General features: G+C 36.5%; 1 protein-coding gene across 7 annotated transcripts in view; it reads right to left on the minus strand.

The window, feature by feature from the left end:
- Positions 1–16,259, minus strand: part of magi3a (membrane associated guanylate kinase, WW and PDZ domain containing 3a) — a 139,903-nt gene that overhangs the window by 6,461 nt on the left and 117,183 nt on the right. For 5 of the 7 annotated variants that reach the window (XM_079849689.1, XM_079849692.1, XM_079849693.1 and 2 more), the window contains 11 exons: positions 14,668–15,240; positions 10,533–10,564; positions 9,689–9,878; positions 9,479–9,573; positions 9,198–9,390; positions 8,075–8,269; positions 6,859–7,044; positions 6,565–6,661; positions 5,934–6,039; positions 3,513–3,650; positions 2,541–2,679 (listed from right to left, as the gene is read on the minus strand). In XM_079849689.1, coding sequence (XP_079705815.1) covers positions 2,541–2,679; positions 3,513–3,650; positions 5,934–6,039; positions 6,565–6,661; positions 6,859–7,044; positions 8,075–8,269; positions 9,198–9,390; positions 9,479–9,573; positions 9,689–9,878; positions 10,533–10,564; positions 14,668–15,240 — 1,944 coding nt within the window. Of the gene's footprint in view, positions 1–341; positions 438–2,540; positions 2,680–3,512; positions 3,651–5,933; positions 6,040–6,564; positions 6,662–6,858; positions 7,045–8,074; positions 8,270–9,197; positions 9,391–9,478; positions 9,574–9,688; positions 9,879–10,532; positions 10,565–14,667; positions 15,241–16,259 lie in introns of all 7 variants that reach the window. The other 2 variants (XM_079849694.1, XM_079849691.1) reach the window with 2 other exon arrangements.

Here is a 16,259-nt window from a genome sequence, read left to right on the forward strand (position 1 = left end):
TAAACTAAAATGAAAATTAAAACTCAAAATATAAAAATAAAAACATTAATAAATACTATAGTATAAACTAAAATAACACTGGTCATGATTTAGGTCTTGAATGGTTAATAAAGGCATGAATTCAAGAATAGATAATGACAAATGGCCAATTATCACTACGTTTATATAGCAATAAATGATCTTGAAAACTGATATCTCAGTAGTATTGTGATCACTGACATTTCCTTTTTTCATTTAGTGACTTTCGAAAGCAAAATGTTCATACCAAGGCAAAGGAAAGGAAAAGAAAGGTAGAACTGCACATACATTGAATAGGCATAGAGGAGGAATGCAAAGTTTACCAAAGTTATAAGGGACAGACCAAGAAAAGCAGAGAAGCCTTTAGTGAAGCTCTGGTTTCATGTGGAAGCACAGTGTGGAGGAGGAAGAGTTCAGACCTAAACAAGGAACAGAGAGAGAGAGAGAAGAGAGAGAAGGGTGCATAGAACAGTGCCCAGACAGAGAGAAAGAAATGAGCAAAAATAGAGACAGGAAGCAAGAGTGACAGCATTTGAGAGATGCAATGCGTGAAGATAGGAAGATCTGGCATAACATGCATATGACCCCCAAATCACTCAATGGGCCTCATTCACTGATTATGGAGTACAAATTGTGTACTTAAAGCTGCAGTCTGTAGTTTTCCCTCTTTGCCGCCATCTCTGTTCGAAATCTGCAATTGCAGTTATTTGCGGAATTATCAACTTTACGCGAGTTGTGGCACACGGCACAGCGCGGATGAAGCAAGCGGCAACATTCTAATCTGAAAAATGAAGCCTACCCGGAAGTGCGAAAAACTGCAATACATCGAAAATCCGCTAGGGGCAGGTCCCAAAAGGGAGCAAATGTCCATAGACCCCCATGTTAAAATGTCTGTTTTCACAGCATAAATTCATGTTTTTACAGGTTGGTCCCATGGACTTTTATTGTATTTTTCGATAGGTTCAGAGTGCCTGACAACTGTGAGGGGGGTGAATGTTTTTCTAACTCGTTAGTTTAGATCGTATTTAGATATAAAATGTATGACAAATAAGGGCGTGGTTAACTTTGATTGACAGCTTGATTGACAGCTGATAACGAGCATAGGCTGCGCCGAGTGGAATTCTTGAAATTTGACATCTCGGCCATGATCTGACACAACACATCATACCACCGGGCGGGGTTAGGATCTCCCAAGATTTTCCAAGATGGCGCCGCCCATACCCCCCATAAACGGCCTCAAAACCGTTCTTCAGAAAGTCTATGGGTGACGTCACAGACGCTTTGTCCATATTTTTTACAGTCTATGGGATGAAGCCAATGTTTTGAGGAGAATGTGCGGCTGTCAGTCACCGCGCCGGCGTGGAGACTGTCATTTGGAATCACAGATTCTACTTTTTGGAAGTATGACCAACATAAGAATTTTCACCGGAAAATGTCGTCTGAACAAGTAAGTAACATCCACTTTTGTTCTGACCAACTAAGGGGAAAAAAAGTATTGCAGTAAATCGCTCTGATTAAATCTAACGATCGCTTATCATATCACGTCAAACCGTGCAAATCATACTTTGTTCTCAAATTGTTAATGTTAACAACATCAGCATTGCGTGACTACATTTAATGCCCTTCAGATATTATCCTTGTTTTCGCATGGGCCCGGTTGCAGTCTCTTTTTTTCTGTAGCCACTCCGAAGTCTGAAGTCTTGTGCATTTTACAACGGGTGAATCTCCAGTTGTCACAGGTTGGATGGACCCGCCATCAAATTGAAAAGTTTAATTATATCAAATGCTGTAAGAAAAGGCTATAAATCTATAAATCTCACTCAATATAGCCTACTAGCCGAGACACCTTCTTTATGTGTACAGATGTGTACATGCTCGAATTTCCCGCGGAAGTCCACCAGTGCCACAATAAAAACATTATTACAAGCTTACCGTTTAGAATCGAGTTACGGCAAGCAGATAGTTTTGAACGCTGGCTGGTTATGTACTTGCTCAAAAATGTATTTTGGATAACCCAAAAAAGTTACGGACTGCAGCTTTAATTCTATTGTTGATCAATATGCATGCAATGTTTAGACAATATAAAGGTAAGTGTGATGATGATTTTAATATTTCAATAAATCCACTTTTGTTATACTCTATATGAGTCCATTTTCATGATAATGTTTTGAACAAGAGTACTGATGTAGAATGAAGTAGCTTTAGAAAACACTATGTTGAGAAAAGGTAACCGTCAAAATACATTTTTAATGGCTTTTGAAACAGCAGCAGAAAACAAACCCATCTTCAGAAATGATTTGTTTCTCAGAGGCGAAGGCAGGCTTCAGAGAACTGATTTTTCTCGGTTCATGAAGCGGATGGAATTCAAATTAGCGCTTCTGCACTTCTGAACAAACTTAAAGAGGCGGTTTGTTACGGAGAACATCTCTCAGCTATGTCTGTGTTTTTTTCTTTTCTTTGGCAGTAAGACCTGTATTGTTTGAGTGATTATCTGTGAAAGGTCAGGTATTAAATAGACTCACTATGATCAGGCACCAGGCCCAGTCCGGGCCTCAAAAGCAGCAGCACTTTATTGCCCCCGGCCTGGATGAGCTCGATGGCCCGTGTGTGTGTAATGCCCTGCGTGGGTTCACCGTTGATCTCCACGATCTGATCTCCCACCTGTGAGGTCACACACACATTCTGAGTATTCTGTCATTTCAACAACAACCACTGATTTTCTTAGTATTATAATATACATTATAATATAATAATGTTTTATGTTAGAAAATATTAACAATAATATTTTTATTTTATTTGTATTTTAATGTAATTTTATTATGTTGAAATAATAATAAGAAAAAATGTCTGATATATTTTTATATTTTGTTTTATATAAAATATACACTACCATTTAAAAGTGTCAGTAAGATTTTTAAAAAGAAATTTAGACTTTTATTACATACATTTTATTTTTATTACATTTATTATAATGTTGTATTAAAAACATTTCTATTTCAAATCAATGCTGTTGATCTGAACTTTTTATTCATCACAGAATCCTAAAAAAAAATACATCATGGTTTCCACAACTAACTATTTTCAACATTGATTGTAATAATACATGTTTTCTGAGCACCAAATCAGCATATTCAAATCATTTTTCAAAGGATCATGTGACACTGAAGACTGAACATTCAGCTTGGACATCACAGGAATAAATTAAAAAGTTCATTTTAAAATGGATTACAATTGAAAACAATTATTTTAAATTGAAATAATATTTCACAATATTACAGTTTTTACTGTGGTGTAAAGTAAATAAATATTATTTATTTATATGCATAAATAAATGCAACCGTAGTGAGCATAAGATTCACAAACATTTAAATGTCCTCAAACTTTTGAACAGTAGTGTATTGTTCTATTTGATATAAATATGTAAAACATTGTGCAATCACTGTAGGATTTGTCATGTATTAATGCAAGAATCTGATATGGTTGTTAGAACTCACGTGTATCCTGCTATCTTTCAGTGCGGGACCGTCCTCAGCTAGTCTGAGGATGAAGAGGCCCATGTTATATTCCTTCCCTCCTCGCAGACTAAAGCCAAAACCTCTCTGTCCTCTCTCTAACTCCACGGGATAACAGCCCTGAAAAGCAATGTTTTGGCATATCAAAATAAGCAATCTAAATTTAACCCTTAATCACTCCTAAAAAAGGACAACACTTAAGGTCTTTGGGGTCATTTTGACCCCAAACTTTTAAAGAGCGATTGCATAAGGAAATATACATTTTTTATATGGAAACTATATATCATTTTTTTTATTTACTTCTCAACTATACATTTATGCTGTGTTTTTATGGAAATTTTGAATTTTTTTACCTATTTACTGCACAATTACATAACTAGGCCATAAATTGTCTCATGAAAAATGATTTTTTAAAGAAAAAATCACTTAAATGATGATCTTAATTAAATCTAAATAGTTTTTGGACATTGCTCTATGTGTAAGGGATAGAATACTGACATCTGCTGGTTTGTGGAAAAACTTTAGAAATTATAATTAAAGAAAGAAAGTGCAATGACCACATATATCCAATAGAGGGCCATAGAGACTCATTCATTTTCACTTCATTGTTCTTGATGCTTCAACTTCTCCTCACAACTTTATGATATATATTTTGTGAATATTTATTTAAACATTTTGAAATACATAAAAAATCTGTATTTTTGTCAGAGTTAGAATTTGTTGTTTTCTGATATATTTTGAATTATCTGCTTTTGCAAATTATTATACATACATTTGCAGAACCATTACAAGTCACCACTATGACATGACTGTGGTGTGTGTGTGTGTGTGTGTGGGTGTGTGTGTGTGTGTGTGTGTGGGTGTGTGTGTGTGTGTGTGTGTGTACAAGCTTGTTCCATGTTGCATATGTGACATTTTTCAGATTTATGGCAGTTTAGTTGATTTTATTTGCCAATTTCTATAAAAATGCTCTCTGTTGCATTGACATACATGTGTGTGTTTGTGTGTGTTTGTGTGAGTGTGTGTATGAGATAGAAAGTTTGTTCCACTTTGGGTTTATTCTCTAGGACCAGACCTTGATTTAAATGTAATTTTTTTTAGATTTATGCCAGTTTTGTTTATTTTATTTGCCAATTTCTATAAAAATGCTCTCTGTTGCAGGGACATACACGTGTGTGTTTGTGTGTGTTTGTGTGTGTGTGTGTATGAGATAGAAAGTTTGTTCCACTTTGGGTTTATGCTCTAGGACCAGACCTTGATTTAAATGTAAATTTTTTTTAGATTTATGCCAGTTTTATTTATTTTATTTGCCAATTTCTATAAAAATGCTCTCTGTTGCAGTGACATACATGTGTGTGTTTGTGTGTGTTTGTGTGTGTTTGTGTGTGTGTGTGTATGAGATAGAAAGTTCGTTCCACTTTGGGTTTATGCTCTAGGACCAGACCTTGATTTAAATGTACATTTTTTTTAAATTTATGCCAGTTTTGTTTATTTTATTTGCCAATTTCTGTAAAAATGCTCTCTGTTGCAAACACATACATTTGTGTGTTTGTTTATGTGTTTGTGTGTGTGTGTGTGTGTGTGTGTATGAGATAGAAAGTTCGTTCTACTTTTTATTTATGCTCTAGGACCAGACCTTGGTTTATATGTAGAAATTTTCAGATTTATAATGGATTTAATTTTATTTTTTTGACAAACAAAATAAAAAAAAGTCATTTTTTTCATTTTCCCATTCATTTTCAATGTGGGGTCATTTTGACCCCAAAGACCTTAAAAGGTAAAATTTTTTTTACACACCTTTAGAACAACCAAATCAAGCCCAGTTTTTTTGTGCATGTTTAGATAGATTATTTAGGAAAAGTCACAGAGTTTCATGCCCCTGAGATGAAGGTAACATTTTTAAAAAATGAAGGAAAAGTCCATTGGGGTCATATTGACCCCAAAGAGTGATTAAGGGTTAACTTCAAGACTGTTCACATTACATATAACTGCAGTGTAAAGTCACTAAACTATGCAAATATAATATCACACATTTCTTGCTTTCATCAAAAACATTCTGTTCTGAGTGAAAAAGCAAACTACTCTTCCACACCTGTCAGCGCTAATGAGAAATGACACTTGATTTGCATATCTCAGCTCAGTCTTCATCATTATATATGACTTATTTTGCAAACATTTCCTCTATTTCATTGCTCATAAAGTTACTGTAGCTTATAGTGAGAAAGCTTGAGGTGACAAATGCTTCCATCTCAAAGTTTTAAATGTAATTTAATCTTCATAAAACATGGGCTGCATGAAAATTAAGTACTTACGTCGCTTGCATAATAATCGTTAAACTCTATTACTGCGAGCCTAACAGGAATTATTACTCTGAGCACTGCAGCCGTCTCATTTAAATCTCACCTGCTTTGGTCCTGAGGTGATGACAGTACCCGTCTCACCCCGAGGCAGGGATTTGTACTCCGCTCGGGCCATGGTGTCTTTCCTCTCCTCCGTCTCGATGCCATTCCTATATGACACACAATTAAAGGCTGCTTTAGGCCATTACATGAACTGGTGAGCAAAATAAAAGCATCTCTGTTCATCCAACGTCATGTTATTCACAGCTAATAGAGTTTTTGTTCATGAGAATGTGCAGCAAAATTGTAATTCCTACAAAGAGGCTGAGGGTCTCTGTTCCAGACGTCAACGGTCTGCCGAGCTCATTACATTCTTTTGTCGGTCTTAAGTGTGGGTAAAAGCTTCAACAGTGGCTGCCCATTTTATCTGAGCCTTGACTGTGGAGCGAGTTCACAACAAGACTACTCAATTTCTTTGCTGAAAAGGATGACCTGGACCATGTGCTCGGGCTTGAAATGAAAAGAGAGGTAGTGAGCGTTCTTGACAGAAGAGAAATGGAAAGAGGTCATTGCAAATGGAAGGATGTAAACGGGGTGGGTAGGAACTTTAAAATCGAACTGTAGACTAAAAGGTTTGTGTGTTGACTGTAATGATTGTGTTATGAGTGAACTGTCCGTCGGGATGGAGCTTGTACCTGTCATCTCGGTTGGCAGGCTGCTGTCCCACGGCTCTGTGCTGAGAGGCTGGGCTCTGCTTGGCTGAACTAGTGCCTGACGGAGGTCCGCTGTGTTCTGAAAAATAAATAGGATTATCAGTGTGGCAGAAAAACACATATACACACACAACTCCAACCCAAGTTTCAGTTTCAAACTTCAAAGTCAAATGCTTCAACAACTTTCTGTTACAGAAAAAAATAAATATGCAATCTATAGTTTCCTTCTACTAGCTCACTGTTCACAAAAATAAATGTATTTTTGCAAAAGCTTACCCTCCTCAGGCACGACGGTGAGGGCAACGGTGTTTCCAGCTTCTTTGATGAGCTGCACAATGTCATTGTGTGACAGCTCAACAATGGACTGGCCATTCACAGCAGAGATGCGGTCGCCCACTTTTAGCCGACCGCAGCGGTCTGTGGGACTGCCGTCTATGATGCGGCCAATCTTATGAGGGATAACTGGGGACAGAGGGATGGTTATTTCATTTATACATCTTAGACATACTGACAGACTACAAGAACAACAAGATCTGAGATGGTTATAAACCACTGAGAAGTGCTTTCAATAACTCCAGAAACAGCAGTCTGATTATGCTGTGTCACATGATCAGGAGAAATACTATGAATATAGAATAGAATATAGATATACTATGAAATGACCATGCCAGTGTATATATAATGCAATTTTTCATTGTTCAAATACTTTCTCAAACTAAACTAAAATATTTTTGTATACACTACCGTTTAAAAGTTTGGGGTCAGTACGATCTTTATTGCAAGAAATCACTACTTTTATTCAGCAAGGACGCTTTAAAATGATCAGAAGTGACAGGGCATTTAAAAAGGCATTTAAAATGTTACAAAAGATTTCTAGTTCAAATAAATGCGGTTCTTTTGAACTTTCTATTCAAAGAATCCTGAAAAGAAATGTATCGCGATTTCCACACAAATCGTCCGCATTCAGCGTTGATAATAATAATAATAAAGAATGACTCTTGAGCAGCAAATCAGATCACATTAGAATGATTTCTGAAGGATCATGTGACACTGAAGACTGGAGTAATGATTTCTTTGACATCACAGAAAAAAATATCACGTTTTAAAACATATTAAAATAGAAAAGATTTATTTCAAATTGTACTAATATTTCACCCATAATTTTCAACCTTGTAGCATAACTTCATCCTACAAATGTTCACAGCGTTTTCCCTTCTTCAGAGCTAATAGTAATAGCCATTAGATCTGAATAAACTCTGGGTTTATTACTGTTATACTTCATAGATAAGCTAGATTTGATTTTATTATTGTAATTGCATTGTACAGCATATCACACCTTCAAGCGACTGGATGAAAGACAATGTAGATTTTCAGCCAAATTTTCAACAATGTTATGAGTCTGTAGTTGCACATCTGAAGCTGACAGCAAAGAAGCAAAAAGCTCAAGAAATGGAGAGACTAATGGAGAACAGCTTTGAAAGTCATTTCTAACCTCCAGGCGGAGGCTTGTTTTTAGAGGTGAGGATGACAAATCCGAAGCCCTCGTTGTCCTTGCGTTGAAGAATGACTTCGTAGGGCTGAGGGTGGCCGTGGCCAGACACCTCGATGTGGGGGGGTTTGGGTGAGCCGTTGACCAGCGCTGGAGCTTGTGGAGCCTGAGGTTGTCCTCCATCATCATCCTCTCTGTCTGCTCAAGCACATACAATATTCAGTGTTTAAAAGTACAAAGATTTGATTTCAGACACATTTCAAGTCATTTTTGTATTGCTTTATTTACCAATAACAACACTGGTACTGTACCATGTATAAATTTAGCCAACAATGATGTTGTACTGATGTTGTGCGGATCATTTTTACAGTTATATAAAGTAAATGGTCGCTGGTGGTGAGTAATTCTCTTTTAAATACTCGCCAAAGCCAGATTAAGCTTTTCTAATGATAATTACTGGTGTTTGTCTTCAACCTCTTGAATTGTTTATAAAATGATTTTGGGTAATTTGATTATTCTCTAAGGCTAAGCAACTAATAACATTGTACACTCAGTCCTGCTTAACACAATTTGTAATTTACATCCATTCTGCAAAACGGAGTTGTCATGTCATCTGGCCTCGATGATTTGTGAAGGAACTATAGGCACAAAAAAACAAAAACCCTTACAATGCTCAACATGAAGTAAAACAAACGAACAAAATCCCTGTGTGATTTAACAAAACTGAAAAAGAACATTTATGAAAGTGTTGAAAAAAACTGCCATGAGGCATAAAGCCAAATTTCATAATGACTTCATAATTGAAGTTTTTTCCCGCAAATTACCCAGTGTGTGTTGTTCTTTTATGGTTACTCAGCGCTTCTGAGTCATTGTTCTGTTTGCAGCACATAAAGAGTCCTCTTGCTTTGACTGAAAACACTGGTCAATAAATTTTGATTTTCTGGTTATTATTTTATAGCCCAACTCGGCCTTTCACTCAGAACTAATGGAGCGAAACGCTAATTCCTCACAGGGAGTGGATCATGTTCCAGACATAAGTGCTGGGTATCACTGAAACCTCTGGAGGACGTCTACAGCAGTCAGGAAATAAACGCAGGCATGCACTGATCATATGGGGGGTGCAAACCTGGATGGGTGAGCTTTCTGCGCACGGTCAACATCACCTGCCCGTTGCGGGCAGCGTTGGTCATGAGCTCCAGAACTTGTTTGTGAGATTTGCCTTTGACGGGAACGCCGTCAATACAGATGAGCTCATCTCCAGCCCGCAGACGCCCATCCTTCTCTGCGGCACCCAGAGGAACGATGGCACCAATGTACACCTAAAGAGAGATGGTGTGGTTAAAGGTCACATCATTTTCTGTTGTGACAATATGGTGACGAATCACTGTGAAGCATGTCAACGCTCACTGGCTGATCCGGTCCTTCTCCACCCAGCACTCTGAACCCGAATCCAGTCTCCTGGTTCCTCTTGATAAACACGTCCAGCTCTTTAGTGTTGGAGGCTGAAAAAAACAAACAAACAGCAAAATTAGCAGTCAGACATAAATATTGTGGTGTAAACAACAATTCTGTCTCACATGACCACAACCAGGTCACAAATGTCAAGGTAGAACTCACGTTTGCTGTCCAGCATGGCTTTAGACTTGAGGTAGAGCTCAGATGGGTCCAGTTTTGGGGAGCTGGAGCGGATGGCATGTGGAGGGAAGGGGAGAGTCTGGGGCGCAGGCTCAGCCGGACTGGGAGTTTCAGTACTGACGGAGCTGGTGGAAACGTCCTGCTTCTGGGTAATGGGAATAGCTGAGGTGAGCTAAACGAACAGATGGACAAACATTACCCAAGCATTCATCAACGTTCCAGCACTTCAGTGAATAACACTCTTAAGTACTATCCTAAACCCTGGCATTTCTAATTAATATTATTAGGCTATTATGTAAAATGCTTTAAAGGATAAAGAAACAGCCTATTTATTGAAAATGTGATGTATTGATCGGAATATCTTCATGATTATGTACCAAACAAGCATGAATCTTCATTATTTGTCATGGAGTCACTCAAACGTGCCTTTATGACTCACACTGTTTATATCTGTGTTGAATACAATGCTATACAAACAGCACTGAAATTAATAATCAACATTTGAGCCTGTGTGAGAAACACTTGAGAGAGACGCCCACTAGGAAGCGCTCCTGAGGGGCCTGTTGACTCAGCAGAGATGTTCGCTGCAGAAACTGTTGTTTGCCTCGAAGTGATTCGCCATATCCTGCTCTTAAAATAACATTATAGCGTTTGCCACTTGCTCTGTGAATAATGTACGACCGCAAGGAACTCGCTTTGCTGAAAAACCGAGAACAAGGCCGATAAATAATTCATCCTGCTTCATCTTCATTTCATCAAAATTCCCCAGTGTGTCTGAATTAAATCCCCAAAATTGAGTAATTAAAAGACATTTAGCTGAACTTACAGGTTTCAGAGACTTCACGGGAGATGTCTGACCTGCAGGCACAAACAGATGTAAAGAGGGAAATGAGAATGAGCAAGTACAGTTGGAAAAGAACGTTCCGAGACTAAATAATTAGTCAGGGCCGTTTATTGCTGGAAAAAACGCAATTCATCAGTTTATTTATTCCATTTAAGACCTTTAAATTTGGAGTGTGTCATTTTTGTCTGTCATTGATCTGATAAACAGATAGTTTGTGAGAAACAGATAGATGTTGCTGTTGGGATGCTCAAACAAACAGAGCATGTTTACAATAAAAATCAGCCTACAAATGGCTTACTTACTGCAAAAACTGTATACTAAGTATTTTTACATTAAACTTTTTTTTTTTGCACACTTTACCATTAATACCAATATCAAGAAGTTTGCAAAATATTAATCATGTCAACATCTGTGTCCATGTGAACAACAAATCATACACTACGGTTCAAACATTTGGGGTTAGTATTTCTTTTTTGTGAAGGAAAATAATACTTTTATTCATCATTAAATTGATCAAAAGTGACAGTAAAGACATTTATAAATTAAAAAAGACTTTTATTTCAAATGCTGTTCTTTTGAAATTTCTGTTTATCAACAAATCCGGAACAAATCCTTAAGCAGCTTAATTGTTTTCAACATTGATAAGAAGAAATGTTTCTTGAGCAGCAAATCAGCATATTAGAATGATTTCTGAAGGATCATGTGACACTGACTAGACTGGAGTAATGACGCTGAAAATTCAGCTTTGCCATCATAGGTATAAATTACATTTTAAAATATATGAAAATAGCATTAAAAAAATCTTTCCCACCCCAAACTTTTGAATGGCAGTATAGAGGAATATATATATAAAAAAATTTAAATCCAAAACTTTTTATTCCAGAAGCTGGATTTCAATCTGGTTTATATTAATACAATGGGGGAACAAAAAAAAAAACCCCCAAAAAAAAAAAAAAAAAAACCGGTGGCCACTAAGGGGCAGTGTAATCCACATTGCATTTATGTATACTGGAAAAGTAAATTAGATGACATAATATACACAATGTGGGGTATGATGACCTGTGACAGGCATGTTTATGTACAGTATTGTGTGTGTAATATGATAAAGCCCTGTATGTTACCTTTCAATACTAATAAGGTCTAGCAGTCTTTATTAAAAAACTGACAATGTAGAACATCCACACCAGCTATATGCAGTGCTTTGTGAAGATTTGAGCATATGACGGTGTTTGTAAAAGTCAGAGAAGAAAAGCTTGCTTATGAATACGCTTGACCTTTTGTAGCCACAACCCGAAAGCAGCACTGTGACAGCCGAATCTTGGAAGTGAGCAAATGAACACAGAACCTGATATTTTCACTTGGGCTCCAGACAAACCACAGACTAGATGCAATATAGATCTGTGTGTATAGCCGCCGTGCGCCCGCTGCTGTGCATGCAAATGCAGGCTTCGGTTCAATTAAAACGCTGTTGGGGGGTTTTCTCTGCAAGTTCAGATGGTAGAACTGGTGTTAAACTGTTTTAATGAGATTCCTCTACTCAGGGTTCCTGCAGGTTTCAGTTAGTCAAATTTAAGACCTTTTTAAGACATTTTAAGACCATAAAGATTGAAATTTAAGACCTACACGACGCATTGCCAAAAAATATTCAAATCAAAGAATTCATTTTATTTCAATGAATTCAGTAATTGAAAAAGCATTAACTTAATTTACAGATAAAGCAATCACATTAGTAACCTTCCAGACCCAACAACGCGTGTCAGAGAAAATAACAGAATCAGATACTGTATAATTTTTTGTATAAAAAAATTGTCCTTTGCATATTATAGGCTAGGCCTAATGTAAAAAACACATAATTAGATGATTTTAGTTGATCATAGTTGATCATAACTAGAGATGAAATGGCATGAACATTTCACTTAATTATTATAGTGCCAAAAATTATCACTGTTATCACAGAATCCTGTTCAAAAGTACTAATACTACACAATGAAATCAATTCACCAAGTTTTATGTCGAAAAACAGCAAATAACAAATAAAATTAGCATCAATACGCACTAACATAAACATTAAAATAATACGATTAAAAATGATAGCCAGATTTTAAAAGTGTCTTGCAACATGTTATATACTAACATGTAGGCTACAAGTTCAAATTAAGTTGACAAAAAAGGTTTTTATAAAAAGATAAACCTCACATATTTCAGACTTTAATTTATCTTTTTTGACTCATTCTTTTTATATATAAAAAAAAATGATTTAGTGACATTTACAATACACTTTAGCTTATCTTTTATTATTAATAGTAAAATTCGGTCCGATTTTCCCGTGGCGTCTGTCGTTGCAATGCAACTCCACAATGACAAAAAAGTTTTAGTGGCTAATGGATTTCCACCGCCGAAAAACGCTTGCTGTAGCTCTGTTACAAGATTTATTTACGGAGAAGAGAAAAACACCCGTAGTGTTTGGGTGCACCCGCATCCTTCCGGTCTTTTTTCATGTTGCTGCGCCTGGAAATAAACGAGCGCGTCGCTTCTATTATAAGCGCGCTTACCGCGCGCCTACATTTGAATGAACTTGAGCGCGAAAAAGACGCGATATGTGAACTGGCTCTTGGCGAGCGACTTCGATACTTTTTTGCTACTTTGTAATAACTTTATGCGGCCAGCGTTTCTGGAAATGAACGACGGTAAAACCTTTTTTAAGACCTGACTAAATGAAATTTAAGACCGCGGATGAAAATCTGTCTGTTTTTAAGACGTTTTAAGGCCTTAAATTTAAAATTCAGAATTTAAGACATTTTAAGACTTTTTAAGACCCCGCGGGAACCCTGTCTACTGTATATAAACTATTGATAAAGTGTCCACAAACTGGAGAAGCACAAACTGAAGTTGTAATAAGAGACTTTGTACACAAATGAAGAGTAATTAAAAATGACATCACTTTATCTCGATTACTTCACAAATGAACATTAATCACAACAGTAACCTGATGTACCAAGATCTAGGTGCGATCTAGTATTTTCAGTGTCACGGTGCATAAGTGCGAACACTCTTTCCTTTAGGCTTTAACAGACTTACAGTATATGATGTTCAGTCTCGCTAAAATGTGAAGATCTCTCACTCAAACACAACCGTCTATCTGTTTCAGCTCTCACCCTCCCTGCTATGTCTCTCGCTCTATTCTTCTTCACACATCTTCAGTTTACACTTTTTCTTAAACTTTGTCTCTCTGAGTTTATTGTTATCTAAGGGTACGTTTACACGAGATTAAAAACTTTGTGTTTTTCGTGTGCAGATGACAACGTTGTCAGGCCAGTAGTTGGCGATGTTACTTTCTAAAGAAAAGCTACGTACCCATAGAATGAACATGTAATACACATGCGCATGATGTCACAAATTCAGGTTTTTGTATTTTACACGGAGAAGATAATCATATCATTTTCAAAAACTTGCAGTTTGAAGCCCGTTTTCAAAAGTTTGCATTTTCAGGTCCCCAAATTTTGGCATTGTTGTGTAAATGAACAGCCAAAATGCAAAAAAAAGTTTTTAGTTAAAAAATGTGTCCCCTAAAACAATGAAAATCCTTTTTGTTAATTGCAATAAAAAATACATATTAGATGAAAAACTTGAATTAAAAAAATGTAAAAATTCTGCCATTGCAGCTAACTGAAATAAAAGGAGTTGAAAATTAAGTTGAAGTACTAAAACTAAAACTGAGGTAAAAAATAAATTAAACCTAAACAGCAATATTTAAAAATGTGTTATGTGATTGTCATTTTTAATAGTTTTATCTTTTTTAAATGACTAAAATTTATTTTATTTCAGATTTTAAGTTTAGGATCCTCTATAATTTATATACTGTAACATTACTAAAACTTACCCCAAAATTAAAAATAATAATAATTAATTAAATATATTAATAAATACTACAATAGTATATAAACAATACTAAAATAACTATAAATGATGACATAACTAATAAATGATAAATGATGACAGAATATACATTTTTGGGTTAACTATCCCTTTAACTGTCACTAGGGCCAGATCTGGCATGCAATGGGGGTGTAGTCAAACATTGTTGGGTGTAATTGGTCACACTCTCTCCATCACTCACCTCCTCTGAGCACCAGCACGTTGACCTCGCTGCCCACGGGCAGGTCTTTGAGGATGTCCACCACCTGTGAGTGGGAGAGGGTCTGTACGTTCTGCCTGTTAATGTCCTTTATCACATCCCCCTTCAGCAGACCTCGGCACCACTGCGCGTCCAGAATCATCTTCACCTTCTGGCCCAGCGGGCAGTCTGCGATGGCAAAGCCGAATCCACTCGGCCCCTTTACCAAAGGTACGCTGACCAGCTCGGGCTGCAGCAGGGTGCTCTCCCCCGCCTCTGGGTAGCGTCCATTGGGCATTGCTGCAGCTGGGTGTCTGCTATCGGTGCTCATGTAATGGAGGTCCTGCAGGGAGGGGGTGCCTTCTGAATGGATGGGCTGCCCGTCCATCCCCGGCATGGCAGTCATTATGTCGCCTGTGCCCTCTTCGCTGGAATTGGTGTCCTCTGGGAGTGGGTATCCACGGCACAAGACCATATCCACATACTGATTCACAGGAATGGACTGGAACATCTGCACCACATCTGCATGGGTCTTTCCTAGCACACATGCACCGTTTATGTCCACTATAACATCACCTACAAAAGTGAGGAAGAAAAAGCATGAATGAAGTAGACGTCGGATCTGTTCCAAACCCTAGTGTGCTGCCTACCTAGACAGCATGTTTAAGCACCAAAACTGCAATCCTGATGCAAAAGCTGTTCCAAAAAGGATGGAGCAAAGTTTTTATGCCTTGAAAAATACATTGATTTGACCTAAATGTAAGGCATCACATGACAAGCCCAGACAATTTGTTCCATGTAATTATAATCCACTATTTACCCAATTTTTGTGTGTAATATGTGCTTTTAGTATTATTGATATTATACTATTAATTAACATTTTGAATTAGCTTTCATTTTCATATTTTCACTTTAGGTTTATTTTGTTATATGCCTTTGTCATTTTCATTTAAGTTTTCAAGTTCAAGATTTTCATGTTTTTCATTTACAATTTCATTAGAGTTTTATTTCAATGAATGAAAAATATTTTTTATAGTTTTAGTTACCAATAACAATACTGTTTTTGTGCTTATTAGAATATTTCGTTTTAGCTTATCAACATGCTAACACTAGATACATTTTTCGGTATACATTCCTAATGTTTCAAAATGTGTATAAAATACATATTTTTGGATTTAGTCTAATGTAGCATGAATGCAGCACTTCCAAAATGCATTGCACCAATTTTAGTGAATATGTATATATAGTATATAGAATATATATATATATATATATATATATATATATATATATATATATATATATATATATATATATATATATATATATATATATATATATATATATATATATATATATATATATCTCAGTGCTGAAAAGTATCAACAAAAACTGTTCATAATAAGTTCTTATTAAAACACAATTTCACCCAATGTCTGTGCGTGCTATGCAATTTGCTTTAGCTTAGCAACATTAGACTCATGCACTCCATATGTGTGTGGGATGTGACCATTAAAGTTGTCTATTTGTATTTAAGTCTATATAGAGCCTTTTAAATCAGTCACAAATAAGATATAATTTTACCCATCATAGTG

Source organism: Squalius cephalus, assembly GCF_949319135.1.
Source record: "Squalius cephalus genome assembly, chromosome: 18".
Taxonomy (NCBI): Eukaryota; Metazoa; Chordata; class Actinopteri; order Cypriniformes; family Leuciscidae; genus Squalius; species Squalius cephalus.